General features: G+C 48.9%; 1 protein-coding gene across 4 annotated transcripts in view; it reads right to left on the reverse strand.

The window, feature by feature from the left end:
* Positions 1-219: 219 nt before the first annotated feature.
* SPEN (spen family transcriptional repressor) overlaps positions 220-27,808 on the reverse strand; it is a 69,065-nt gene continuing 41,476 nt past the window's right edge. For 2 of the 4 annotated variants that reach the window (XM_081923084.1, XM_081923086.1), the window contains exons 4-15: positions 22,945-23,108; positions 21,998-22,198; positions 21,196-21,347; positions 19,217-19,342; positions 18,562-18,675; positions 17,421-17,534; positions 13,278-13,378; positions 4,688-12,572; positions 2,985-3,398; positions 2,283-2,477; positions 1,776-1,934; positions 220-1,392 (exon numbers count right to left, since the gene is read on the reverse strand). In XM_081923084.1, the coding sequence (XP_081779210.1) occupies positions 1,261-1,392; positions 1,776-1,934; positions 2,283-2,477; positions 2,985-3,398; positions 4,688-12,572; positions 13,278-13,378; positions 17,421-17,534; positions 18,562-18,675; positions 19,217-19,342; positions 21,196-21,347; positions 21,998-22,198; positions 22,945-23,108 (9,757 nt within the window). In that variant the 3' untranslated portion in view covers positions 220-1,260. The remainder of the gene's footprint in view (positions 1,393-1,775; positions 1,935-2,282; positions 2,478-2,984; positions 3,399-4,687; positions 12,573-13,277; positions 13,379-17,420; positions 17,535-18,561; positions 18,676-19,216; positions 19,343-21,195; positions 21,348-21,997; positions 22,199-22,944; positions 23,109-27,808) is intronic. The other 2 variants (XM_081923085.1, XM_081923087.1) reach the window with 2 other exon arrangements.

Genomic DNA, 27,808 nt, shown 5'->3' on the forward strand with positions numbered 1-27,808 from the left:
CCCGTGACAGGCAAAAGCTGGCTCTGCCTGCCTGCCTGAAATTAGATACCTGGCATTTTAGGGTTAAGGGTGCTAGTGGGTATAAAATTTTAAAGTACCAGATCCAAGTGCAAGTAGCAGGTGAGAATCAAGCTAGCAGAAGGCAAAAAGGTTGAAAGTAGTACAATAAATAAACTGCAGTTCCCCCGTCAGCTGCACACAGCACACCAAAGACTGGAATGTCTTGTATTTTTTAATAAAGTTTGTAATCCAATGGACACACAAAACAAAACGGCGCTGAGAAAACATTTCCATAAATTAATTGTTAGGACGACAAGGACAGGAGGAGGAGGAGATAAAAAGTCTGTACAAGTGTATAACACTTCCACATGTGAAGGAACAGGGAGAGGCGGGGAGGAGGCGGCAATGTCTAAATGAAGCACACTTACAAATGAGTGACAAATACAAAGTCTGAGTATGAAAATAAGATTTTCTCTGAAAACACATTTTTTTGGCACAGATTAAAAAAAAGTATGTTGTGGGGATCAGATTTCTTTTTAAAGTCAGTATTATATATTTATATATATATATATATTATATATATATATATATATTTCTATGTACACACACCCACAGAGTCCTGCATATCCCACCAGGAAGGAAAATAGTTCTCTCCCTTTTGTGTTTTGCTTTGCTTCAGTGTAAACTGTACATCCCAGATGATGGAGGAGGAAGAGGAGGCAACTGCAGCATTGGGGGAGGGGGGCAGCGCGCGGGGTCATCCGGGAGAAGGAGTGGGGAGACACATCGTGAAATGCTCCTTGACCCGCAGACTGGAGCCGGAAGTTCCCAGGTCCTGCGTTTTCTGAGTCCACAACGCAAGTTCGTGCGTGTATCAAGACATCCACCCTGAACGCCACAACAAATCTTTAACTGTGCAAAGGTCCAAAGTCACTGATTTAGTGCAAAGGCAGTTCTGGTTACTCCTCCTTTTTTTGTTTTTAAGTTATTTCGTAAGTTAAAAAAAATAGCCTTCCTTTCATTTCCCCCACAAGGAGGCACCAGCTCCCAGGACCAGTCTGCCTCATTGAAGTGCCTCAGGTGTCCGTCTTCACCAGAGCAATATGTAAACATACAAGGTAGAATGGCGGCCACTACAAAGCCAGAGTTTTGGGCAGGAGGGTCCAATCCCTTCCGTCCATCCTCCCTTCCTTCGTCATTCACTGTCTCTCTGTTTTTGCTGTAGGGCCTTGGAGAAAGAAGTCCGTAACTGTAAGCCACTCAGACCGATGCAATGACAATCATCAGGTGAGGAGAGATGTTTGAGATACTGGCGAGGAGGTCTGGGGCCAGGCGGGAGAGGTGACTCTCGGAGAACTCACAGGGTGGGAAGATCTGTAGGACGTAGGCAGGCTGGAATAGAGAAAACACAAAGGAGAGGGAAAAGGTGACCACACAAGCTTTCAATGGCCAACACACTCGCCCCAAGCAGGAGCACAAAAGGGCAGACCCTCAGCCGCTTGCGCTGAAAGGCCTGAGCTCCTGTGATTCGAACTCAACAGGCTCCACCTTGCTGCTGCCTCACAAGTTCAGCTGTGACATCCCCAAAAGAACAAAGCAAAGTTGGGGAGCGGGAGAGATGTGGTGGGTATGTCTCATTAAGTTCACACAGTGGTGAGGGAAATGTGTTCTGCATATGCTCAGGCACTGCATTCTGACAACAGCTAAATAAGTCCTCGCATTTAAACACATTATGGGGAAGGAAACGAGCCCATCTTTCTCTCCCTTCCCCATACCTGGTTGGAGCCGGGGTTGGGAACGTTGATGATGCCAGCGGCTTGCTTGGCTTGCAGGTAGCTAATGAAGGCTGCCTTGAGCGACTCCGTCTGGTTCACAACATCCTCTTGGTCTCGTCCACAAGGCAAGGCCAGCAGCAGGCAATAGTCGCTCTCCACCTGGAAGGCAGGAAAGACCCCTGAAGAGCGCATCTCAGGTGCACGTGCTTTGCTGCCCCACCCCTGCATTCCCAAGGACCCGGCGCCATATACTCCAGGCACCTGCAAAAGCACATCCATCAACCCCCGACAGGTAATTTCATGTGCACTGATGAACAACCCCTGCTTTCCCCACAGGACGCAGCCATGCTCAGTCCTGCAATGTGCAATTCTGCTGCAGATTGAACAGGCCTCTGAAGCCTGGTCTCACAGAGGCTTTGAGCAGCTGGAATCCAAGGCAGACGTGCCAAGCAGATTCAGCGGGCGCGAGACCCTCCTTGGAAGGTGCCACTTGCTCCAGCCATTTACCATCATCCTGCGCGCCACACCCTCCAACTGCGACGCTTCCAGCCTCATGCGCTGAGCAATCCTCAGGGGAGGTCCCCCTTCTGGGGCTGGCAGGGAGCGGTGTGCCAGGACGTTATTGCCAGAGACAAAGTGCAGCTGGACGGCCGCCGTGTCGTTCTTCAAGGCCAGGAGCCCCTGCCAGACAATGGGGTATTTCTGCAAATGGGGGGGGGGGAGAGGGGGGGAAGAGAGAGAACACTTCAGTGTGAATGGCGAAAGCCATGGAATAACTGCAAGGAAGCAGGGCAGAGTTGGAGGGGGCGACCTCAGGCCCAGCCACCAAATGTACCCCCCCAAACCCATCATGTTTTTGCCCAGCTGAAATGTATCCTTGTCCCATTCACATTTGCCTCTGGACCTGCCCATTGGTGACATGCGGCCCCCAGGAAGTTGCCTGGAAGAGAATGCGGCCCTTGGACCGACAGGATTCCCCACCCCTGGAGGTTTCAACAACTAGGTGCAAGATTGGCGAGCGCCTCACTGCCAGAGCCCAGCCTCTGTGGCCCACTCAGAACCCTCCTCCTTCTCAACCAGCCCCTTGCTTCCTACTTGCACCCCCTTTCCCAACTGAGTGTTCATCACCAGGCCTCCCCCCGCCATCTGCACCCCTCCCCAACCTCCTACCAACAATAATTCAATCAAAAGCCAGCACAGAAAACTTACGGTCAGCAGCTGGACCATGTCCACCGGTCTCTGGGAAACAGGATGAGGTGCAAGGTCTTGCTTGAGCACCGACTGGGGCTCGGGCCGGGAGAGGGGCAGCCCCGGAGGAGCCCCAGGCCCAGAGGTGGTTGGGATAAAGAGCGCCGGCTTCTGCACTGGGGCCTGATGTGGGGATGGGAGTTCCTGTTTGACAGAGATAGCAACGGGAGACGGGTAGGAGGTCTGGCCTGCATCCGCCTGGCTGCGCTGAAGGTGCAAGTGGGGGTCGATCTGCTGGACGTGCCGGTTGACAGCCACTGGGTGGTGAGTGGGGTCTGGTCCTGCCGCCTGGGCTCCCTTGGGCTCCTGGGTGTGCTGGGGTGTCTTGCTATGAGCTGGCTGGCTGGGGTGGGTGTGTTCCCCTTCTGGCAGACCCTGAGAGGCGCAAAGACAAAATGAGGGCGCTTTGGAAGAGGAGGAAACACTGGTCTGGTCCTGCCTTCCTTGTGCCTGTGCTCTGAAAGAGGGCTCTGGCAGGCAGCAAAGGAGCAGCACTCCAAAGTTCTCAGAAACACCACCACACCCTCTCCCCAGAAAAGCAAACTGGTGCAGGTTTATCATTCTAGATTTAAAAAAACTTGTGGCTTCTATCCCTAGGGTTTCCCAACAATGGCTCCTCCTCAAGGATGTCTGCATGCTCAGCCATAACCTGCCTCTATGGCAGTGGTTCTGGTTTCCAGAGCAGCCTTCTCTGGTTTCCAGGACCCTGGTTTCCAAGCCCCCAAATCTGTTGCCCCACAGCTACAAATTAAGGACCACTGTAGGACCCCAAAAACACTCCCTGTGACCTGCTACCCTGTGCCTCAAATTCCACTTCCTTCTGAGGTACATGCCTCCCAGCCATGCAAGAACTTGCCACACACGTCCCAGCTGCATCAATCCCAAAATGTTTTTATACACAAGCCAAGAGCAGGCTTGGAAGCTGGGAGGAGGGGTGGGAACGGAAGACAAAAGGAGGGACTTGCTGGTGGCATTTCACTTCCTTGCCTCAGGCAGCCTGGAAGATGCACACCCTACTCCCAAGGCAGACGGGAAGGCAGAGCAACTCCCAGGCTGCGGAGAGGAAGGAATCTGATTCTGGGCACGTTAAAGAAGAGGAGCCAATTCCCACCTGAGTCTCTTGCAGTAAACAAAACAGCCAGTCTTGCAACACAGGGACCCCTAACCTTTTGGGGCCCAGGGGCACTTTTGATACTGTTGTGGGTACCACAAAATACCGATCTCACAGAAGAAAGAAGGGTGATGCTCAGAATACTTCCCCGCCCCCAAAACAACTAGATGGGGAAAATTCCACACACCTCAAAATAAAAACACAGCAGACAACCCCCCCCCCAACACACACACGAGACACGGGAACCTTAGCACGCACCACGAGAGGAGTTTGAAGGTGCTGTGGTTCCCACAGCCAACATCAGGGACCTCAGTTAAAGAAGAACCCGCTTCATGATGGCATAAGTAGCTCGCATGAACAAGATTTTCTTTTTTGCACACATTTCAGCCCCAACTGAATTTTGCAGGCTGCATTTTTATCAATTACTATGACACCTGGAGACATGGAACCTGGTCCACAAAAGCTTATGATGCCATCCTAAATGCTACTAGTCTCCAAGTTGGTACAAGACACAGAAGCATCCCACCTACTGATCCCAGTGCTTTTGGCTTACCTGAGAGGGGGTCATACTCCGAGAAGGCAGCCCGATTGGCGATGCCCCGGAAAACTGAGGATGACCTAGCTGAGCCGCTGGGTGGTAGCTCCTCATGTCCCCGTAGACCGTCCTGTAATCGTGGAAGGAGGTGCCCCCCGGGTGCATGATCTGCACGCCGTGAGGGACGACAACTGGTTGCGTCAGAGGCAGTCCTGGCAGCTGGCCGCTGAGGAGGCGGGCCTCACTGTGGGGGGAGTGAGCCATCTTGACATCAGAGGCCTTGGGTGCCTCTTTGCCTGACGGGAGAGTCTTTGTGGCAGGGGGCGTCTTCACAGACCTCCCTTCTGGCGTGCGGGACTGCCGGGTCTCTGGGTGGTGGTCGCCTCCCACTGCAGCCATGTGCGGGTGCATCATCATCCGCACATCCCGGGGCACGTTGTACTGGTCGAGCCGAATGCCGGAGGGGTGCAAGCGGTAGTCTGGCTGCATGACGAGCACGTCCGACTGCACGGGGGCGGACCCGCGGCACACCGTGTGGTGGTAGTGCATCTCCTCTTCCGAGGAATGCTGGGAAGACAGAGGTGGCATGACGATCTCTCGGATGGGGGCTGGCTGCGGCGTGCTGGACCGCTGCGGCTGCAGAGCCGCCCTCGGGGAGTGAAGCGCTTCAGGACGGATGCTGTAAGGCATTCCTGGCAGAGGAGGGGTGTTCATCCTGACCTCCCCTTGCGAGAGGTGCCCCAGGGAGACCGTCTGGGTGACGCTGTGGGGGGGCATGATCACAGACTGCTCGGGGTGCATGCTGGAGATGTATTGAGGCACCGGGATCCCAGGGCAAGGAGACCCCTGGATCCCTAGCATGGAGTTGTTCCCAGACAGGGCTGGGGAAGAAGGGCCGCCCGGATGACAAGCCCTTGGGAAGGGAGACGGAGAGTGCCCGCTTGTCCGTGGAGAGAGGGGCTCCTGCTTTGTGACCCCCAAGTGAGACACCACCCGCTCTGCTGGGGTGCTGGGCCCTGCACTCACATGATTGGCCTCTGGGTGAATCTTGCTAGACAAGGAGGGGTGATGAGGCCCAACCCCGGGGCTCAAGCTCGACGGCTGAAGAGTCTTGGTCTCCACTTTCAGGGCACCTGGGTCTGGAAGCTTTTTGTTGGTGGAAGAAGCAATGCTCTGTGGGAGCACCATCTGGTTGTGGACGAGGATGGATGGAGTGTTGGCAGACTGGGAAAGGACTTTGACTGGCCCCGACTGAGAAGTGGGCGCCTGGACAGAGAGGTGCAAGGGCTCCGATTTTTCCAGGCTGCCCCGTTCCTGCTTAATGGAGGAAAGTACAGGGGAAGGGCTGTACTGCTGAGCTCCCAGCACAAGGGACGATGGGGCTGAGACACTCCCGTACCCCGTTGGCGTCTGAGAGCCCTTTGGGATTGGCTGAGAGGGGCCAAGAGGCTCTTGCTTGATCTGGGACTTGGACACCGACTGCTGGAATTCAATGTCAACTGCACTTGCTGGGGGGATCTGGCTGATCTTTGCTGTGATCCGCTGCTGGCCTTCTGTCTTCTGCTGGGAATAGCTCAGGAGCACGATGCCTTCTGATGTGTTGACGCGAAGACCGGGGCTGGACCCTGTCTCCACCGGCCGATCTTCAATGACGGACATGGATCCCGGATGGAACCGGCTGTTGTCATTGGTACTTGGCCTCTGCTTGTATTTTGGCGAGAGGGCGTTGACTAGGCACGTCTGGGGCGTTTGCTTCACCAGAGTTATCCGCGGGGTTTCCTCGAGGTCAATGCTGTGGGGCATCCTGCTTATCACAGAAGTGGCCTTGGGAGCAATGACAGTGATGACCTTCTCTTTCTCGGTGAAAACTGGGGCCTCTGCAACTGGCGGCTCCAAAGCATTCATGGCTGGGACAGCTGGCTTGTCTTCTGATCCAGGCCGGACAACCTCTGCCGGAGGGTGTGGAGGATCTTCCTCTACCAAACGAGGTGAACTCACAGGCTCGGCTATGGCAGTCGTGACATGCGTTGTTGATGCCACGCTGGTTGCACAGACGTACTTGGGCTCCATCAATATTTTCCTCAGAGTGCTGGAATTTGTGTCTATATCCGATGCCTTTGTGTCAGGGGGGAGAGCCGGCGGTGGGGTGGAGCGGGCCCGGGCCTCCTCATGCTTCACAATCCACTCAGTCACCTTTGCTGTGCTGGAGTGAAGGGGGGCAGACCCAGCGGAGACAGGCTTTGCTGCAGCTGAAGATGGGGCTGCTGCTGGCAAAGGTGTATTGGGGGTGCCTGGTGGAGGAGTCACTGGAGCACTGTCAGCCCCCGGCTGTAGTTTGAAGGCGCTCTGGCTCACCTCTTCAACAGGAACCGACAGAGAGAGCAGGTCCACTGTTTTGGGCAGGGGGGTGCTGTCTGCCACAGGAGGTTCTGGAGAAGCTCCCTCCAGGGGTGCAGCCTTGCTGGCATCAGGGGGACCCGGCTGGGAAGCCAGAGGAGAGCTTTTCTCTTGACTCTCTTCTTTCGAGGCTCCTTCTGACTTCCCTTTAACCTCGTTGGCCACTGGAGATTTGCTTTGTACTCGTTCGGGCTCAACAGTCCTCGGTTCTGCTGCTGTATCCCCTTTCTTGCTTGTGCTCCGCTTGCGCCTCGGCCGGGTCGTTTTCTGGCGGCCCCGTTCCTTCCGAGCCATGTCGGCCTCTTGCAAGGTTTCTGCTTCTTGTGCCGAATTGGAGGATTCGCTCACACTCACCTCCGCCTCTTTGGCAGAGTCTGCCTCTGGGGTAGTGCCAGGGCCTGGTGGGGCAGGCGGCTCAACTGTAGTGGCTTCTGACTCCAAGATATTGCTCACGGCTTGATCAGTTTCAGGCTCCATCTCTTCTCGTGCGGGTGGCAGCACCAACGGTTCTGCGGGCATTTCCGATTCAGATTCGGTAGGATATGTTGGCGGAGCAGGGAAACTTTCGGCCTCTCCAGAGATGTCATAGATGATGGAGCCAATGGCAGCCGCGAGTTCTGTTTCGCTGGCCTGGTGAGCAGGCTTGTCCCCGTCTTCCTCCGGGCGAACATCTGACACTTCAGCCGCCTGTTCCTTGTAGGCTGCAATCGTCTGGCTTTCGGTGAGCTTTGCAATGTTCTCCACGGCCTGCTCCAATTCGATCTGCTTGGCCAGCTGGTCTGCTTCAGGAGACTGTGTCGGGTCACAAGCCAGATCTTTCTCTGCTTCCTGGAAGGGGTCTTCTGCCTCTGTCTTTATGAAATGGGGTGACAATTTGTCTTCCTTCCGGGGACTTTTGTTCTTGGGGGACGATGCCGGCACAGGCTCCGTGTCCTCTTCGCTGGGCCGCAAAGCACCTTTGACTTCATCCACATTAAGCCGGATTTCAACGCTTTTCAAGCTCTTCATCAAGGAGGCTTTATCGACGGCCTTGACGTTCCTGGATCTTCCACGTTTGGACTTTGGAGTTCTCTCAGAGACAGGCTTTCTTTCCACAATCTCAATGGTGCAGGCTTCGGGGACATTTTTCTCCAGCTCGACATCTTTCCTCTCTCGCTTCTGGTCACTCAGAAGAGGCTCTTTCTCCACCTTGGGTTTGTTACCGTTTTCACTTCCATTCGAGCCTTGGCCAGAGAGGTCAGGGAGCTCTTCTGGCTCCACCAAATTCTCAGCCTTCGACTCGTTCTTCCCCCCTTTCTTGGCTTGAGGAGTGCTGGCTGCTGGAGAGTGGCTGTGTGCCAGCTTCTGGGATCGGGGTGACCTCCACCCCTCCACGGGTTTCGGGACTTCCACCATCTCTTTCGATTCTGCTTCTTCTACCTCTTGGTGGGCTGGTTCAGCCTTCACGGGAGAGACTTCCTCCTCCGGCTTGCGACGGGATTTGGGAGGCCTGCCTCTTCTTGGAGGGGTTGGAGTCAAGGCAGAGTCTGGTGGCTCCCTTTCAACCCTTTTCCTGGTAGATCTGGTGACCTCCAGAGTATCCTTCATAGGCGATGGGCCTTCGTGGTCCCCTGTGGTGGCATAAACTGACCGCACATTCCTGCGCCTTGTCCTGCCCACTGGCAAGCTAGGCTCTGGGTTTTCCGGCTCTGGTGCAGCGCTTGGAGATTTAGCAGCGTTTCTCGAAACCTTCTCTGTTTCCACCTTCAGTGCTTCCCCGCGGGGAGAGCCCGACCTTTTAAGTTTCTCGCGGTCAATCCTTTCACTCTTCCTTGTGACAGGCTTCTCTGCAACGTTTGCAACCGAAGTCTGGACAGGGTTTTTGGAACGTTTATTCTTGTTCGGCTTCTTGTCTTTGATGACAACAAGCGGTTCGGCTTCCATCTCCGTGTCGGAGACTGGAGGCAGGACCTCCACAGCTGGCTCTGCTTTCTGCCCTGCACCAGCCTCAGAGTTCAGAGATGGTGAAACATTTTCTTCTTTCAGCTCAGGCAGTTCCTCGGACCTTGCTGCTGGTTTGAGTGGTGGTGGTGGTGGTGGGATTATTTCAGGTTCTGGATCTGTGCAGATGTCCGCTTGAGAGAAGGAAGATCCGGGCGTGGGTGGCTTTGTGTCCAAATAGGAAGGGTGCACTAGGGTTACCGAGTCTTCCTCAGGAGGAGTTGCTGCAGAAAGAGCAGGGTCCTTGTTGCTGTCTATTCCTGGCGGTGCTTCCATATGCTCAGGTGGTTCAGTTTTGACAGCAGCAAGGAGTTCTGGAAGAGGCTTTGGTTCTTCAGCCACAGGACCAAGTTCAGGCAGAGGCTTCTCTTCTCTCAAAGAGGGCGCAATGACCGGCAACTTCTCGTTCGTGACCTTTTCCGGCATGGCTGGCCCTGGTTCTTGGAGTGCAAGAGCAGCTGGAAATGGCCCAACTGAAAGCAGATGCTTATGCTCTGCCACTTTGTCCTCAGGCGCAGCTGCTTCTGGGCTTTTGGGCTGACTCTCCTTCTCCTCCTGCTTTTCTGCTTCTTTGGGCTTCTGGTCTTTCTCCTTTTCTTTTTGTTGCATTCTTGTGAGCTCCACAAACCTGCTGTGGAAGAGAACCACTGGCTCTGGCACAAAGTCTGACATGCCAATGTTCCCATCCAGGGATGCCTGCCGGCCGTACAATCTACCAGAGAGGAAGTCAAGGTCTTCGTCTTTCCTTTCCAAGTGTTGCAGGCGCTTCGAGTCCTGCTCAAAGATGGAGCTGTGCAGGAAGCGCGAGGCAAAGAGCTCCTGCCTCTCTTGCTCATCCTCCTTGTGGTCTTCCTTCTTATCATCCAGCTTCCCTTCAGAATCGGTTCGGATTTTCTTCTTTTTCATATACCACGAGGGGATAGGCCTTGGGGCAGAATCCACTTTCTCTTTGTCCTTATTGTTCCTAAAATTAGCAAATCTCGAGTCCCAATCAAGGAAAGACCAGTTCTCTTCTCTGGAGGATGAGAGAGATTTGGCTCTCTCAAGCAAGGCCTTTGTGTCGGGAGTGATTGTCTTGTCCAATGCAAAGGAATAAAACTTGTTCCTTTCCAAAGAGGTTGGCAGCCTCTCCTCTCGATCACGAAGTTTCTCTTCCCTGTCCCGTAATAAAAAAGACAACCTGGAGCTCTCCAGCAACGAAGGGGTTTTTGGAGAATGGGCTTTATTATCACCGTCATCGTCAGAGTCCGAAGGCACCTCTCCTGGCTCCAGATCCCGTATTGACCGCTTCCTTATGCCATCTCTCTTGACGATGCTGCTTGGGAAGGTGATGTCCACCCTCCCAGGCTCTTGCTTCACTTGGGACTCCCATCGGTTCAATTCCTCCTCACAACTCACAGAAGATAATTTTATTTTAGCCATTTCTACCATCTGCTCTCTTCGACTGGAGTCGTAGGGGTTAAATTTCAAAGAATCCTCCCTTACAGCCACATTAGAATATGGAGGACCCTTTTCATCCATTTTAGGTGACTCTTTGGTTTCTTTCACAGGCACCAGCCTGGGGGACTCCAGCATCTCCTCATCCTCATGGAAAGGGAAGGGCCTGAGGCTAGGGGAACAGGCCGTCCTTTCGGAGTCTTCGCTCACCTGCCGAGAGCTCCTGTAGTTTCTCTCTCTCTTTGTGCTAATTTCAAAGTCGAAAGCGTCAGAGGATTTCTTCCGCTTGCTGGGAGGGGAGTCGTCTGTCACATCTTGCGGGGGTTTCCCCACTTCATGCACCAGGCTACGCCTCTCATACTCATCAAGATCTTTCTTTGGGCTGCCAAACTTCTCGTGCTTTGCAATTTCCATTTCCATTTGCTGCTTCAACCTGCGACTCAGCTCCATTTGCTTCCGATAACTCTGTGTGTGATCAATGTCAATGGGAATCTTCTCCTCAATATCAGATGATGGAGGCTTCTCTTGAGCTAGCTTGTGGTCGGGCACTTCTTCGGGAAGACTGCAGTAGGTTTTCCATGTGTCCTCTCGCTCAGTTCCTTGGTCATCTAACAGCTGTGTATGCTTGTGCTGCAATTTGATGGAGTTGACCTTCCTTACAGGGATCTCAGGGGCTTCCCCAGGTTCCTCAAGTAGCTCCCCCAGCCTAGCCTGCAGCTCTAAACTGGGCCGTAAACCAATCCCCAGAGAAATACTGGCTGGCTCTTGAGCTTCTTTGGGGCTGGTCACTGAGGCAAGCCTTTCCAGCTTGGTTTTCTTGGATTCCCTTTTAAGAGTCTCTTTCCTCAAGGGCTTTCTCTCAGATTCACTACTTGTTAACTCAATCTGCTTTTTCAAAACCACACGCGCTTCCTCCTCCTCCTGACTACTCCTTTTAAAGTCCATTTTTTGCTTATCTGGCTTGAGGTTTGCATCCGCAAAGCGTCTTTTGCGAGCTTCCAGCTTTTCTAGATCTACTGGGTTAGTCACTTCACTAGGCATCTCTGCCTTCAGGTGCTTCTTAGGCTTCAGCTTTGCATCCTTTTCGACCACTTCGATGTGACTGGCAAGCACCTTCTCTTTTGGCACTTTCACTCGGGCGGGTTCAAGTTTCAGCTGCTCTGACTTGGTTTGGTCTGCCTGAGAAATCTGCATTTTTTGTTCAAGCAAAGGAGACTTGAGCGTGTCGTTTTCTTGCTTCCCACGCAGCTTTTCCAAAGCAGGCTGTTCGATTACTTTCCCTTCCTTTTCCTTGACTCGTGTTAACACGACACATGGCATCAGCTCCAGACGGTTCTTCGCAGCTCCTTCTTTATCTGCTCTCTCCCGACTCCCTTTGCTGCTGCCTTTGACCTTCTCAGGGGTGGGCTCCCGTTCGGTTTCTGGGTCTGTTTCCGACGACTGAGAGCTGGGAGAATGATTTTTGGCCCTCCGTTTCTGCTTCTCCGCTTTATCCTTTTCAAGTTTTTCTGGTTTCTCCTTCCTTAGCAGGCGCTTGTCTTTGTCCGTTCTCTCTTGCTCAAAGGCCCGCTCTTTTTCGGGCTTCTCGCTTTTTGTGTAGCGCTCGAGGCGGGCTTTGTCCAGCTTGTCATAGCGGGGTGGGGAGAGGGAGCTGCAGCTGCCGCTCCGCTCCGAGGACCGGCTGTAGATCCTTCGCTCAGAATCGCTCTGCAGCCTCTCTGATTGGGACGGAGATGCTCCAGGGCTTTGGGGCCGTCGGGAGTGAGCTGGGCTTTGGCTCCTTTCAATGGGCCTCCTTTCATGGTCCCGGTCCCGGTCTGATTCAAATCGCTCCCGCTCCCGTTGCCTGTAACTATACTCTCTTATGTCTTGCTCGTAAGGGTCACCCCTGTAATCTCTGTATTCCCGTGGGTCGTCGTAATACCGTGGGTCGTAATACTCTGCTTGGTAGGGATCCCAGTCAGCATAAAACTCCCTGCTACGGGCTGGATATTCTCTCCGAGGATCTTCTGGATATGTTCCTGGGGTGCGAACAGCCTCATAGTAGGTACGGTCAGCAGCATAGTCGTAAGATCCTCTCCTTTCATCCCTGCCAAACCCAGGAACATAAAAAAGTCAGCTTCTCCCCAGATCAAGACCACCATATACAGCTCGACTACTGTAGCTACAGGTTCAATCAAAAGACAAAAAGAACAGCTATTTTCTAAGCAGGCAGCTGATCCTTCAGTTCAATAGCCCCCACCCCACGTCCCACTGCTAAGAGAGGCTTCAGAGGCTTTTCCTAAGCCATGACCTTCAGCAGGAATGAGTGATGGAAAAAACACACTTCTGCTCTAAGGCCCTTCTGCTTCCAGCCCAGAATCTCGTAGTCCCTTGCTATATATGGAATGTGTCTGGCAGGGCTGGGCGATATCCGTTGCAGGTGCAATTCTGCACATTCTCAGGAAGGAAGGCCAACATGCCACAGGTGTTGCAGGTCACTGCAGCAGCTCCCTCATCATCCATGTCTCTTGGTCCAATGTACACCGTGAAACAGGACTCTGGGCCTCTCCCTCAAAATGTCCCCCTCTTGGTTATGAGCTGCAGTCATTTAAACAGAATTGCTACTGGCTGCTAACCCCTTCCCCAACTCACAATGGTATTTTGGATATCCATTGTAAAAATAAAAAAGCCAAAAAGAATTAAAATGACGGCAGGAAAATGCCAAAAAACCTGAATTATGAATTGCTGGGTAGATCCTCCCAACCTCCAGAGACCCATTTTGGGCTGCTGTAAAGACATCAGGGACACTTGCCTTCTTTCTGCCAGCATTTCATAGAAGTCTCTGATATCTTGACCCGTTTTCTCCATAGATTGATAGAATGACAACTGGCTTTCACGGTTTGCAAAATCCACCTGAAAAACAAGAATTTTTAAAGGCACGTTACTCTCAATAACACTCAGTTATGAAAAACAGTTCATCATCTGCATTTAAGACACAGGGAAAGGAGAGCAGATCTGTGACATGATTAAAAGTGCCCCCGCCCCATTAAACCATCAGATGAGGAGAACTTTGCTTGCTGGTGGGTTTTAATGTAGAAGCTAGTTTTAATAGAATATGCTACTTCACAGCTTAGATGTGGGTATGGAAGTATCATAATGCCATACACATTATGAAAAAAGAACAGCAACCATGCTGGGCCAATTCAGCAATGGCCAGATACATCTGAGAATATCATAAGGAAGGTGGGGAAGACAGGGTGCATTTAGCCACTGATAACCTTCAACATGTTAATATGAGAGTGATTTTTCTGTATGATTTTAGTCAAAAGGATCACGAGCTAATTATGAATGCATGTATAACTAGTGAGACGTTGTTCTTGTTCTTGCTGTTACTGTAGCTTTTCCCAAGAACTACAATTAAAATGCCTCTGGTCAATCTTAAACAGCAAGCCAGAATACTAAATCCACAGATACTAAATCCCCAAATGCACAGAGTATGGGAAACAAGCAAGATGAATTGCAGCTTTTAGCACAGGATAGCAAATATGACCTGGTAGGCATTACTGAAAACTGGTGGCTTGAGACTCATGACTGGAATGTAGGAATTGTAGGGTATAACCTGTTCAAAAGGAATAGACCAAAGAGGAAGAGAGGAACTTTAATTTCCATTATATCTGTTGAGACTCTTAACTCTGCCAAGAATGCAAGGTCCAACAAATTCCTCCATTGCCTCTCCGACAATTTAATTCCCCAGAAGGTGGAAGAAGCATCAAGGGGATCATCAAGAGGAACTGATCAACAAAGTGGAAGTACAAAGAAACTTGGGAGAAAGTGATCATGTTCTTCTGGCTTTCATGATACAGAGGCAAGGGAAAACTGTGTAGTCGGACACACACTCTGGATTTTAAAAAGGCCAATTTTCAAAAAGCTTAAGGAACTACTGGGTGTGATTCCAACAGTTGCAGGGGGAAAGTCAGGCTGGCTAAAGCTCAGAATGAACTTAGGCTTGCAAGGAAGGTTAGAAATAATTAAAAAGGTTTATTTGGCTATGTCCAAAGTAAGAAGAACAAGGAAGTGGCGGATCCTCTCCTTGGAGAAGACAAGAGAAAAGGTGGAACAACTCAACACCTACTTTGCCTCTGTTGTCACCCAAAAGGAAAGTGATGCCGAACCTGGTGATAACAGAATAAATGATGTAAGAAGGGAGCTGCATCCCAAGATAGGAAAAGAGGTATTAGGGAACACCGAGTTACTTTAAATGAATTCAAATCTCCAGGGCCTGATGAGCTGCATCCAAGGGTACTAAAGGAGGTTGTGGATGTAATTTCAGAGCCTTTGTCTATGATCTGAGAAATCTTGGAGAACAGGTGAGGTCCCTACAGACTGGAGGTGGGCAAATGTTGTCTCCTTCCTTAGAAAGGGGGGAAAGGAAGACCCGGGTAACTACCAACTGGTGAACTTGACATCAATACCAGGGAAGGTCCTAGAACAGATAATTCAACAGTCAGTCATTTAGAAAAGGATGCTAGCATGGGTTTCTCAAAAATATGTCATGCCAGAACAACCTGATTTCTTTTTTTGATGGAATTACAAACTTGGTGGATCAGAGAAATGCTGTGGACATAGTGTATCTTGATTTCAGTAAGGCTTTTGACTAACCCCCCCCCCCCCAATATTCTTGCGAGGAAGCCGGTAGAATGTGGGTTGAACAAGGTGGATTTGTAGCTGGTTGACTGACTGAACCCAAAGAGTTTTTCGTCATCCTGGGAAAAAGTGACAAGTGGGGTGCCGCAGGGTTCTCTCCTGGGCCTGTTGTTCAACGACTTGGATGAAGGAATTGAGGCGATGCTCATCAAATTCGCAGATGACAGAAAACTGGGAGCAGTAGCTAATGCCACAGAAGACAGAATCAAAATTCAAAATGACAGATTGGAGAACTGGGTGCAAGCTAACAAAAAGAATTTCAATAGGGATAAATGTAAGGTTCTGCACTTAGACAGAAGAACCAGATGCACAGATATAGGATGGGGGACACCTGAGTGACCTGAGGGATCTTGGTGGACCACAAGCTTAACATGAGGCAACAGTATGATACAGCAGCAAAAAAGGCTGCATCAACAGATGTGTTTAGATCAAGGGAAGTAATAAAAAGGTAAAGGACCCCTGACAATTAAGTCCAGTTGCGAATGACTCTGGGGTTGTGGCGCTCAGTTTTTCCGGGTCATGTGGCCAGCATGACTAATCCGCTTCTGGCGAAACCAGAGCAGCGCACAGAAACGCCGTTTACCTTCCCTCCAGAGCGGTACCTATTTATCTAATTGCACTTTTTGCCATGCTTTCGAACTGCTAGGTTGGCAGGAGCAGGGACCGAGCAACGGGAGCTCACCCCGTCACGGGGATTCGAACTGCCGACCTTCTGATCAGCAAGCCCAAGAGGCTCAGTGGTTTAGACCACAGCACCACCTGCGTCACAGGGAAGTAATAGTACCACTCTATTCTGCCTTGGTCAGACCAACCCTGGAATACTGTGTCCAGTTCTGGGTGCCACAATTTAAGAAGAATGTTGACAAGCTGGAACGTGTGCAGAGGAGGGCAACTAGGATGATCAAGGGTCTAGAAGCCAAGCCTTATATGAGAAACGGTTGAAGGAGCTAGGTATGTTTAGCATGGAAAAGAGGAGACTGAGAGGAGATATGATGGCAATCTTCAAATATCTAAATCGTTGTCAAATGGAAGCTTGTTTTTTCCTGCTCTGGAAGGTAGGACTCCTACCAATGGCTTCAAGTCACAAAAAAGGAGATTGAGATCTGACAGTAGGAGCTGTTCAACAGTGGAACAGCCTCCTCCCTTGGAGGTTTTTAAGCAGAGGTTGGGTGGCCATCTGTCATGGATGCTTTAGCTGAGGTTCCTGCATTGCAAGGGTCCCTTCCAACTCTATAAATTAGATTCAATAAATCCCTCTCTCAGGAAGTTGAATAAACAATCCTCAAACACCTGTTACAATGTCAAAAAACCCAAACGGCTAATTTTAATCAAAGGCCAGTAATTAAAAGGTTTAAGACGGATGCACCGGAAGACATTCTGTAATCACAGCAACAGGACAGGCAGACATCAAACTCACTGAAGCCACACAAGCTATAGAACTAACACACAGGAGGCTCAATGTTAAATTCATCCTTTACAATGCACCTTTAAGGTGTTCACCTCTTCGTGCAGTCCCCTGCCCCGCCTACCTCCCCCCCCCCAATATATATATATATATGGTGCCTTCCTGCTGGCTGGGGCCGATGTGAGTTGTGGTCCAAAACACTGGGAGGGCAGTAGGTTGGGGAGGGCTATCCTACTGAGTGTGTGCAAGCACCCACCCACACCCCTGACACCAGGTAGAATGTCTTATTTGGAAGAAGATAACCAAGCAAGACAAGAGGAGACGACATTTCAAAGGCCGTCCTGGACAGTGCCCAATGCACCACAAGGACCACATCTTTCCTCTGACGTAGAACTTATCTCCATCTCGGAAAAAGCACCATGGGACACAGCACATGCCTTTACTATGCCCCAAATGGCACAGGCCAGGAGGTCAACACACCAGGCACATCCATGTACACAAGGCAAGACTCCTGCGCTCAAGGTGATCTCTCCTTGGGAAGGATGCAGTGAGCCAAGAGGGCCAAGGAAATTCTACAGCTGCAGAGATGTTAGCGGCACAAGGTCCAGCAGCCAAAGAACTTAGGAAAGGAGAAGAACTGAGCAAAGCAAATGACAGGAAGGGAAAGGCTGCAAGCAGCAGTTGGAGATGCCCGCACAGCTACACTCGGCAGAGGGGGTGACAATAATCAATCTTAGAAAAACTTTGGCAAAACATTGTGTCATTAAGCAATTCCCCTGCCTGGCCTATTATTTACTATTGTTTATTATCATTACTACTAATCTTTAGGAACTTAATTTTGCAGACCTTAATTTTATTCCCACCGATTTTCCTCCCCTTGGTCTCTTTTACAGCAGCTTGTGCATATTCAATTTCATTGTAGATAACGAGAGCCATGCCTTTTAAGCGGTCAAACACCACCTGTAAGAACAAAAAAACAAAACAAAACCAAAATAAGAGCCTCATCCACAGGACAGAAACGTCAGTCCCAGCAAACAAATGCAACTAGGGGCAGGGAGAATAGATACGGTTACAACACCAAATTTAGAGGCGTTTTCACCCTTCCCCGCAACAAGGCATCTTGTAAGAGAGACAATAAAAAGGGGCGAAAGGGACTGCTCTAGGTTGAGAATCATGTGGCTTGAGGCATTGGTAGGCCTTTATTTTGTTTTTCTGTATTTTACTTATTTCCCTGCAAATTTTATGCCCAGAGAGTACAAATTCTGTTTAAAAAAAACAGAACAAAAACAAGTGTAAGAAACCACAGTTTCACTAAGGAGATAAACGTGTGCTGCTCGAGACACAACGCACCAGCAGGCTCTGTGGAAGTAACGCCAAGAGTTCAAAATCCCACCCACTCCCTGCAGAGATTATACAGGAGGCATTCCTGGCTCAAGCTTGTCCAACCCCCCTGCATGATTCATTCATGCAGAGGTGCTACATGACTTTAAGATCAACCTCTGCTCCAGAGATTAAAAGGCAGCTCAGTGCATGTACCTGAGATACCTGCAAGGGGGAAGAGGGGAGATTAAAGGCATTGGGGGGAGGCAGGAGAAGTCAGTTGCCTCTGCATTTAGAATGGGAGCCATAAGACAACTTCTGGAGACTAATCTGAGCCCTGTCACTGAAGTGGGCCATGCACCCACAATTCTAGGGGGAGTCACAGTTTTGCAAAGGGGGGGCAGGGGAGGAAGAGAAGGTGGGCAGACACACCAAGCACCCTCTGCACACATTTGGCTTGCCTTAACATGCCATTTCCCCAACTGGAAAAAAGGTGGCGAGAGCTTTGGACCTCTCGGAAGGATAGGCTCAGCCCGGAGAGAGAGAGAAATATAGAGACAGAAGCAGGTCTTCAGGACGGAGCTTGAATGTGGGGTCAGAAAAGAGCAGGTTTATTGAGGAAGGAAGAGAGGAGACCTCTTCGTGCTGCAGAAAGCCTCCCACCTACCTTCACCACAGGACCATAGCGGCAGAAATGTCGCGTTAAATACTGATCCGTCACGTTTGTCGAAAGACCATCCAACCACATGCAGTTGGTGGGCATGCTCTTCCCAAAGCCCAGCTGGACACAAAAGGGCAAAACTTCCAGTCAGTCAAAGAATTCACAATTAAGCTCATTTAACAAGAGCAGGCCTAATTCTAAACTAAGATCCGTAGAGCAGGTGCGAGCAAGTACTAAGCCAGTTTTGGGTTTTTTTAAAAGCCAGTTTTAATTAACATAAATTCCAGAAGCTTAAATGGACACAAAGTGTGGCCCCTTCCTATGGCAAGTGAATCAAGTGCAACTTGCAGTCTGTACAGGACAAGGAGCTGGAGAGAAAACTGTGAATGGGCAATAAAACAAATGCCACCTCCACGCCCATTTGGTTTCCAGGTTCTGCACCAAGATGGTCAAACAACTTTGCCCATTCGTGCCATCTGGAGGGACTGAAAAATCCCAGAAACAATCCAATCTCATCTACAAGCAAACAGAAAGGTCCTAAGAGGGACACAGGGCATCTTATCCTTGCTTCACGGCTCAAGCTGACAAGAATCACTTAAAATCTCTGGAAACAAAAAAAAACAAACCCCTCAGAGAGCAGCACTTCTAGGAGAAAATTTACCTTGAGCCGATTATTTCCGAGATATTCCCCATCCATCTTCTTGATCGCTTTACACACACTTGCAATATCACAGTACTGCAGGAATGCATACTGGGGAACCCCATTCACTTTCTTGATGTCAATATCCTAGTGGGGAAGGAAAGCAGTTCACACTGAGAGACAGACTAGGCCACAGAGCACCAAGAGGACTGCTGGTCAAAGAGAACGCCCTGCTAAGGAGGAAGCTGGCTCATAGTTTTGCAGGCTAGCCCTCAGGGATGCAGCTGGACCCCAGTTTAAAGCAGTTTTGTTGGCCAGTCAAAAACGCACACATCCCGCTAAAGCTCAGCAACGTAAGTGGGAGTCTGCAACTGGTGGTCCTAGGTCAAGTATCCACTCACATCTGCGGATTCTCTTTTGCTTCCTAAACCAGCAAGGTCAGGTTGGTGTGTGGACACAAGTGACAGAAGCAGTTTCCCCTCCTCAGCTTCTTTTTCTAAATGACAGTACCCCCAAACCATTCAGTGTTCCTGTCCTATTTTTATGCTCTTAAAAATACTGCTCATGGAAAACCACAACAATCCACTCTTCCCTCCCTTCCTCATCTTGCAGCTCATTCTAAACCAAGATGACGCACACAATAAAATCCAGATGAACAACAGCAACAATGCAACAACATTGTGATGCTGATTAATTATTTGAATGCTGGCTTTTGTGTATATATATATATATATATATATATATATATATATATATATATCTTTAGCAACAGCTGAAATCTAAGTAGTGACTAAGATACTCTGGAAATATTTAAAGCCTGTCCTAGAGAAAATTATCTACCTGGGGATTTAATGGGCTTAGGCAGGCAGAAGGATAAACAACATTTTGGCCAGCCTTCACCCTGATGACTAGGAGCCGAGGCAGGCACAATGTTCTCTGAGTAGGACGAGTCATCCTCCCAAGCTAGAAATAGAAGCTGGACACTTTCTATTTTTGCAAAACAACACTCACTTCTGCCTTTGTGAGCAGTGTGTTAGGAGATTCAGGCAAGGAAGGAGACTCCAGCACCTTCAACAAGTCAAGGGACAAGAGCAAAAGATCCAGAGAAGACTTCCATTCCCAGAAGCCTTTGGCTCCAAACAAAGGTGAGGGAGCAAAGACTTGCCCAAAGAGGGGACTTCTCTAACACCAGCCAGTCTTTGTTCTAGTGACATAGCAGCATAGGAGCTTCCAACTTAGGGTGACTGACTTGCCGTGAGCAAGCAATTAAAGCAAAAACAAACAGCTACACCCCTAGGGGTCACTTTTCCATTAATGATGAGGCATCCGCACAACAGTGGATCTGCAACATACCCCACTGTCTCCTGAGTTTGCATGCAGTGCTTTTCAGGGCATGCAGGTGGGAGATTAAAAGGCCTGGCAACACTCAACCCAGGCAGCTCTCGGTCCTGCTTGCTAACACACTCTCCTTCCCCAATGCCAAACACACAGAAGCGGAAGCAGTTTCTGCCGAACCAGACTTGCATTGTTCAGCCATGGACATGAGTTTAGCAAATGCCTAGTAAGCAAGTGAAAAGGCTCCACCTCTTCAAGACAAAGCGAGAAGAGCTGCGCCCTTCAGGAAGTGAAGTCCCAGGGCTGCACAGCTGCCCCCAGTGCTCTTCCTCCTTGGGCCCTTGTAGGTGGGAAGGGACAGGCAAGCCTTCTAACCATCTGCCTCAAGGGCCACCTCTTCTTGCAAGGGAGCACAGCAAAGGAGGCAGGCTCAGAGTATTCAGCAGAGCAAACGGGGTTGTTTTCAATGTAAGGTTGCTAAGACACTGCTACCCAGGGATACGGAAGCTGCCTTTTCCCCCTTCCAAATTTATTATTTCTATATCATGTCTTAATAAGATCCAGTGATACTTATCAGATTAATGGACCTTCAGAGCTTATATTTAATGAACTGAAACATGCTTCTCTCTCAAATGAACTAACACACACACACACACTGTACATACCACTATCCCTCCAAAACGCTGGAAGATGTTGCGAAGGTCATGATATGTGGTGGTTTTTTCTAGATTGCCGATGAACAGAGTTCTTGTTGCCTTGGGGTGGAATTCATCTATTCTTTCATCTAAAGGCCGAAATTCATTCTCGCTCTCTGTTTCTGGAGGCAGGTGATTTAAAAACAGTTCTTTTAACATTCTGTGGTGTCTTCTCTCTTTAACATTCTGTAGTGTCTAAATCTCTCTACGCTGCCATGTCAGGAGGGCTGAGCTTCATCCCACCCCATTTCAAATGATTATGGATCTAGTAATGCCAGCAAATCAAAGGTCAAAGCAGTCTACCAACTCCTATTCTGTAAGCAGAAACTAAATTCAACAGACTAATCTGGAGGGAAAACTGAAACAAGAGCTCCCGCCCACTTCAATGGGATTTGTGAAGAGGTTCCTGATGGATGGTGCCAATGCACCAAAAATGACCAGCTGGCTAATGTTTTTGTTAGGGCCAACTTAAGCATCGCTAAACTTGAAGAAGAGCCATAGCTCACTGGCAGAGCATCTGCTTTGAAAGCAGAAGGCCCATGTTCAATTTCCAACACCTCCAAGTTTCCTGGATTCAGTATTTCCTATGTAAAGCAACAGTAAGCTAGCTTTTTTCCATGAATTTTCTCCATTCTGGAGAACTTAAAAACCAGCTTGTGGCTTTGTTGTGCTTCAGTTGGGACAAATTGTTGTTATTTGGATTTTCCTTTGAGTGGCCAGCACAAGGCTACCTGCCATTTTCAAGGGCCAGCAACAACCTCCTTGCGCTCACCTGGCCCTATCCAAGCAGTCACTTCAATCTGCATGCCAAAGAAGAGTTTCCCTTTGGAAGCATTGAGCGCTTTCTCCTGATCCTCCTGTTGCCGGAAGAACACCAGTCCGTATCGCTCTTCAGAGGCTCCGTGAATCTGCACAGATGTCACCTTCCCGTACTTCTTGAACTCGTGGAATAAACCATCTTTAAGGCTGGTGTCTACACCCCAAGAAGCAAAGCAGAAGATTCATGCTGATGGTTACAGAAGGCACTGTAGCCTTTTTGGAAAACGCAGCACAAAGGTTGCGGTTTGTACTCTTTCATGTTGTGAGTTTCTATTTCAAAATGTATAGTGTTACGTACACACAGAACTGCCACCTGCAGAACAAGCTGCTTGCGTTCACCCTTCTCCCAACTAAACATGCCACCTCTCCTCCCCCAATTCCCCTCTTTTCACTGTGAACCATTCCCTGCATAGAGCGATGTGTAGTCTGCACTTGGGAGAAGCCTAGCAGAATCACCCTGGCCAGAAGTGAACCTCAATACAGCCTCCACTGGTATTGCTCTGTTGCTTCTTGCCCTTTTCCATGATGAGCGGAACCAGAACTGTGCAGATTTGCTCAGTCCTCTTTTGTGCAAGACTAACAAAACTGTGCACAGAATTTTGATTTAAAGGCACATACACAACCCTGCTTTGACTATTATATATCTTTCACTTGTGGTAGGAAAATTCCATGCACCTTAGGTTGATGAACCAGACTGCTTTAAAAAAACCTCTTCCAAAATTAATGCTCCTCCATTTGCAATATGGCATATTTCCCACCAGCATTCACGTCAGCGGCAGCCTACCAATGCAGTTCAAAGCTCATTAAACAGGGCTTGCCTTTTCCAGTGGAATATTACGGGCTGTCACAATATTGCTTTGGTTTAGCATTAATTATGGATGATGCCTCTTTAGATCTTACCTGTGGAGCGCACTGGAAGATTCTGAACCTTAATCCCAAAACTTTTGCGGGGCTCATCTTTTTCCAGAGATGGAAGCAACTGGGAGGTGGGTGCTGGAACTGCCGTGGATTGAACTGAACGGGCCGGAGACTCGTCGCTTGAGCTGCTGCTGCTGGAGTCACTGCTGTCGAAGTAAAAAAAGAATGGAAAATTCAGCAGAGGGAGGCTGTCAGGTCATTGCCTTGAAACAAAAAGGTGCCCAAGGCCAATTTTACCCATCAGCAGAAAAGCAGCATATATATATCTGAGGACATCTGAGGCATCATGAGGATGCCAACATCTTTCCTGAAGAATAATCAAGGGTGTGGGAGATGGTTTTGTTTTTTGTACCAGGGAAAAACTCAAGGGTCTGGTCACAGGGCAATTAGAAATTTGAGATCTCTTTTCAGTCCTAAGCAGGGTTGGCATTAACAAAATAATTATGAAACTATTCTGTGATTAAGGAACCCAATACAGTCAAATAACTGAGGAGTTATATAGACTCTTAACATTTATTGTAAATCTGGACATACTGGTTGCTGCCTGCAAGTTAAATCCAAGATTCCAATGTCTCAATTCACACGTTTCCTGAATAAAAGTGAATTTTTAATTGTTATAACAATTAATGCATTAAATCCAAAAATTAGTCATTCAGCTCACGTCTTTCACACTATATATTGGTAGCCAAATGTTTACACGAGTTCAGTATGTGTACAACTGTGTATATGTGCATCATGTCGAACCCAGAAGTGAACCAGAAACATCATAAAGACATCACTGAAACATCACTAAAAAGGCAGAATGGGGGCAGGGGAGGTCAGAACGAGGCAGGGCAGAGCAGAGCTGGGGTGGAATGGGGTGTTTGCAGGATTTTTCAATGGGTCAATTGTACTCAATTTCACTGGCATATTGGGTGCCTTGGAACGTACCGTATTTTTCGCTCTATAGGATGCACCCGACCATAGGACGCACCTTGTTTTAGAGGGGGAGAACAGGGGAAAAAAATTATCCCCCTCTCTGCAAAGCGGCAAGAGAAACGGAGTCCCTTCCATTTCTCCTCCCGCTTCGCTGAAGGGGCACTGCGCAGAGAGGGAAAACTGTGCAGTGCCTCTCCAGCGAAGCGAAGCCTGGAGAGCAAGAGGGATCGGTGTGCACTGGCCCCTCTCGCTCTCCAGGCTTCAGTGAAGGCAACCCGAAGCCTCTGGAGCACAGCGGGAACTCCTGCTGTGCTCCAGAGGCTTCAGGTTCCTTTTGCTGAAGCCAGGAGAGTCTTGCTCTCTCTGGAGCACGGAGGGAGCGCTCCCTCTGCGCTTTGGAGGCTTCGCATTGCTTTCGCTGAAGCCAATGAGCCTGCATTCGCTCCATAGGATGCACACACATTTCCCCTTAATTTTTGGAGGGGAAAAAGTGCGTCCCTTAGAGCGAAAAATACGGTAACTCCCACATCATATCTACTTACAGACAAGCTCATAATTAGGAAATTAATGTTCTGCTTTTTCTGTACATATACAAGGACACAAGGCAAAATGACTCGCCTGAAGAAAAGGGTCACAAACCAACACAAAGTTAGTGGTTGGGAACTAAATGGCCAGAGCTGTCAGAAGACTGTTACCAAACAAAAGTAATGGTTCTCAATAAATTGGTCACGGGGGCACGGAATAAGTCGCACACCCTTTTGGGCATAAGCTTAAAGCCCCAATCATGTGAAAAGGAAAAGGAAGCAGATGATAAACAAAGATCTTCACAAAACCAAGGGACTCTACTTGTCTTGGAAAAACTCCCTCCTCACAGTGTGAACTAGCTTGCTCACTCCCTGATGCTAACTGCTAATCATAGTGACACCTTGACAATGATTGGCTGATTGGTGCAATGGCTAGGACAGTTCAGAGCAGCTCACAGTCCACCTTCCATGAGGAAAAGGGTGTTGGTTAGTTGGGATTAAACACTGCAGGGTTATGGTTGTGTCAGGGAACTGACATCGGAGCCAGAGGTGGAGGCAAGGCTCCCAAGCGATGCTGGAGAAGGACCCAGCAGGGAGAGAGGGAGCTCACTGGCTGGGGAAGGAAATCAGCGTAACACCAGGGATAAAGGGGGGCAGATGGGGAAATCGGCGAGGGGGCTCCAGGACTCCTCGCCGGAGACCAGCGGGGAGAGCACGGGTCCTCCGCTACCCACACCCACCCTGCGCAGAAGACTTCCGTGCAGGGAGACTTGGCATCAAAGAACTTCTTTGCTGGAAGAAGTTCAAGAAACGTCCACTGACGGATTCTGCTAGCAACTGAAACAGCCACGAAGTGAAGGGCTGTCCAGCCAGGAAAAGGTTTAACCAGGCAACCTAGCCAGGAGTAGCGGCAATGTACGCACGAGCAACCCCTTATAACCATTACAGGTTGGAAATTTTGATGGCCCTGAGAGCAGGTAGAGAAGCTAATGGACAGGGAGCCCTGAGGAAAAGAAAGCTATATGAAGGTGCACAGTGGGGAAACAAACATTTAACAATTGCATTTTTTAAAATGCCAGTTTAGATGTACCGGTATGTGTTGGTTTTGTTTTTTGATTAAAATATTGTAAGTCGCTTTGAGTTCCCATGGCAAAAAAGTGACTAGTACATTTAATAAGTAAAGAGGAGGAAGAACCTGAAGGTAGAGTAGGAGAGGGGGAATTAAGGCATGAAAGGGCAACAAGGAGAAATTAAATCCCAGGAGGAATTTCACGGTGCTTAAGACAAGTAGAATTTTATTTGGGAGGTGGAAGAAAAACTAGGGAGAATGATCTAGAACATTGGTTTCCAAACTTCCCACCCACAGTCCACTTGAAAACTGCTGAGCATCATGGGGGACCACTTAATGGTTTTTCTGCCTGTTGTTTACAACACTGTGCATTACAATTTTATGGAATTCAAACTGTAATACAATAAAATACAAAATATAAGAAACAAAAGAAGCAAGAGAAATATAATTAAAATCAATATGAGTATTTAATGTGGTGGATGTGCCGTCTCATGTCTTCAGACACAAATCATGGCATGGATCACCTGAATGAAGTGTGAATGGTCTGTGGACTGCAGTTTGGGAACCCCTGATCTAGAAACATGGTAAAGAAAAGAGAGGGAACAAAGTAGACAGTGGCCTGAGGAAGTAATGGGTGGTAGGGACATGGGAGTTGGAAAGGGAGGGTTAGGGACAGGAGGGTCTGGGTACTTTACACAGGAATAAAGGGAGCAGCCAAGGGGGTATATGGTTGCTTTGCCTATACAGAGACATTTCATCAGTTATGACCTCTGCTATCACTACAGCACTGTGAGCCTGGCAAGCAGAGGGACAGCAACACAAAGACTAAGAAGCAGCAGAGATGGTATGGCTGAATTCCACACTGATTTTAAATTACTAGCCAAGTTTCGGTTCAGGTGCCCTGTTAACAGATTCTGCTAAGCACAATTATTTGGTAGTACAGCTCAACATAAAACTGGGTTGGGTTACCTATCAATGGCATGAAAATTATGGTTTTATGTACAAAAGGATGGCATCTGGTGATTCGATTCATTAATGAGAGATTATTGTCTTGCGAGAAAGGAATGTCCTGGAAGATCCCATTCCTTTCCAATGGATGACTCATTTCAAGAGTAAGGTGTATAGCCAGCACTCTGGTAGCATCACTGAGCCATGATCACGTCTCTGCCAAAGGCAGGGAATTCAGGTTGAATGCTTCAGGCATAATGGAATGAGGCCAATAAACCAGCTTCAGTTAGGAAGTAGAATGCAAAATTGCACATATTCCAAGGGTCCAGACCCTCATTCACCTTACATTTAGTGTTCAAAAGACGCTGTTGTGCGCCAGCCAACCAGCCGATCTGTAGAGATGCCTTACCGATGTTTTATTCTGGATTGCTTTATTTATGGCTTTAATGTGTTGTAACCCACTTTGAGATTTTTTCTTTGAAATACAAAGTGGTATAGAAGTGAAATTAACAACAACAAATTCCATTCAGGAAAAGAAATGCAACTAGACATTCCTCTGTGGCAACTGTAACCCAGGTTTAAGGTGCCATTATTTGGTGATTAGCTTATATATCTAAGTTTCTAACCGTTCCTTAAGCTTAAGCAGTTCCTTAAGCTTTTTGAAATTGGCCTTCTTAAAGTCCAGTGCTTGTCCAACTACACTCAGTTTTCCCTTGCCTGTGTACAGTGGTACCTCTGGTTACATACTTAATTTGTTCCAGAGGTCCGTTCGTAACCTGAAACTGTTCTTAACCTGAAGCACCACTTTAGCTGATGGGGCCTCCTGCTGCTGCTGCCACGCCGCCGCTGCACGATTTCTGTTCTCATCCTGAAGCAAAGTTCTTAACCCAAGGTACTATTTCTGGGTTAGCAGAGTCTGTAACCTGAAGTGTATGTAACCCGAGGTACCACTGTATAATGAAACCCAGGAGGATATAATCACTTCTTCCCAAGGTTCCCTGTACTTCACTTCTTTCCTTCCTGTTGGTGAACACCAGGTCAAAGAGAGATGACCTGCTTCTGTGAAACAAAATTGTCAACGAGGCAACTGAGGAATTTGTTGGACCTTTCATTCTTGGCAGAGTATGAGTTCCAATAGATATTGGAGTTGAAGTCTGTCATGACTACTATATCACTCTCCTTTTTGAATGTTTGGTAATCTGCTCTCGGAAGGAATCATCTAAGTCCTCAAGCTGGCTTGGAGGTCTATAAGCAGACACCCACAATAAGGTCACTGCTGTTTTCCTCTCCTACAATTTTTACCCATATACTTCCAATCTGCCTTCCATGCTCCAGGTCATGGATTTCTTCACAAGCATGCACATCCTTTATATATGATGCTACTCTT

The sequence above is a fragment of the Podarcis melisellensis genome (assembly GCF_964234715.1).
Source record: "Podarcis melisellensis genome assembly, chromosome: 8".
NCBI lineage: Eukaryota > Metazoa > Chordata > Lepidosauria > Squamata > Lacertidae > Podarcis > Podarcis melisellensis.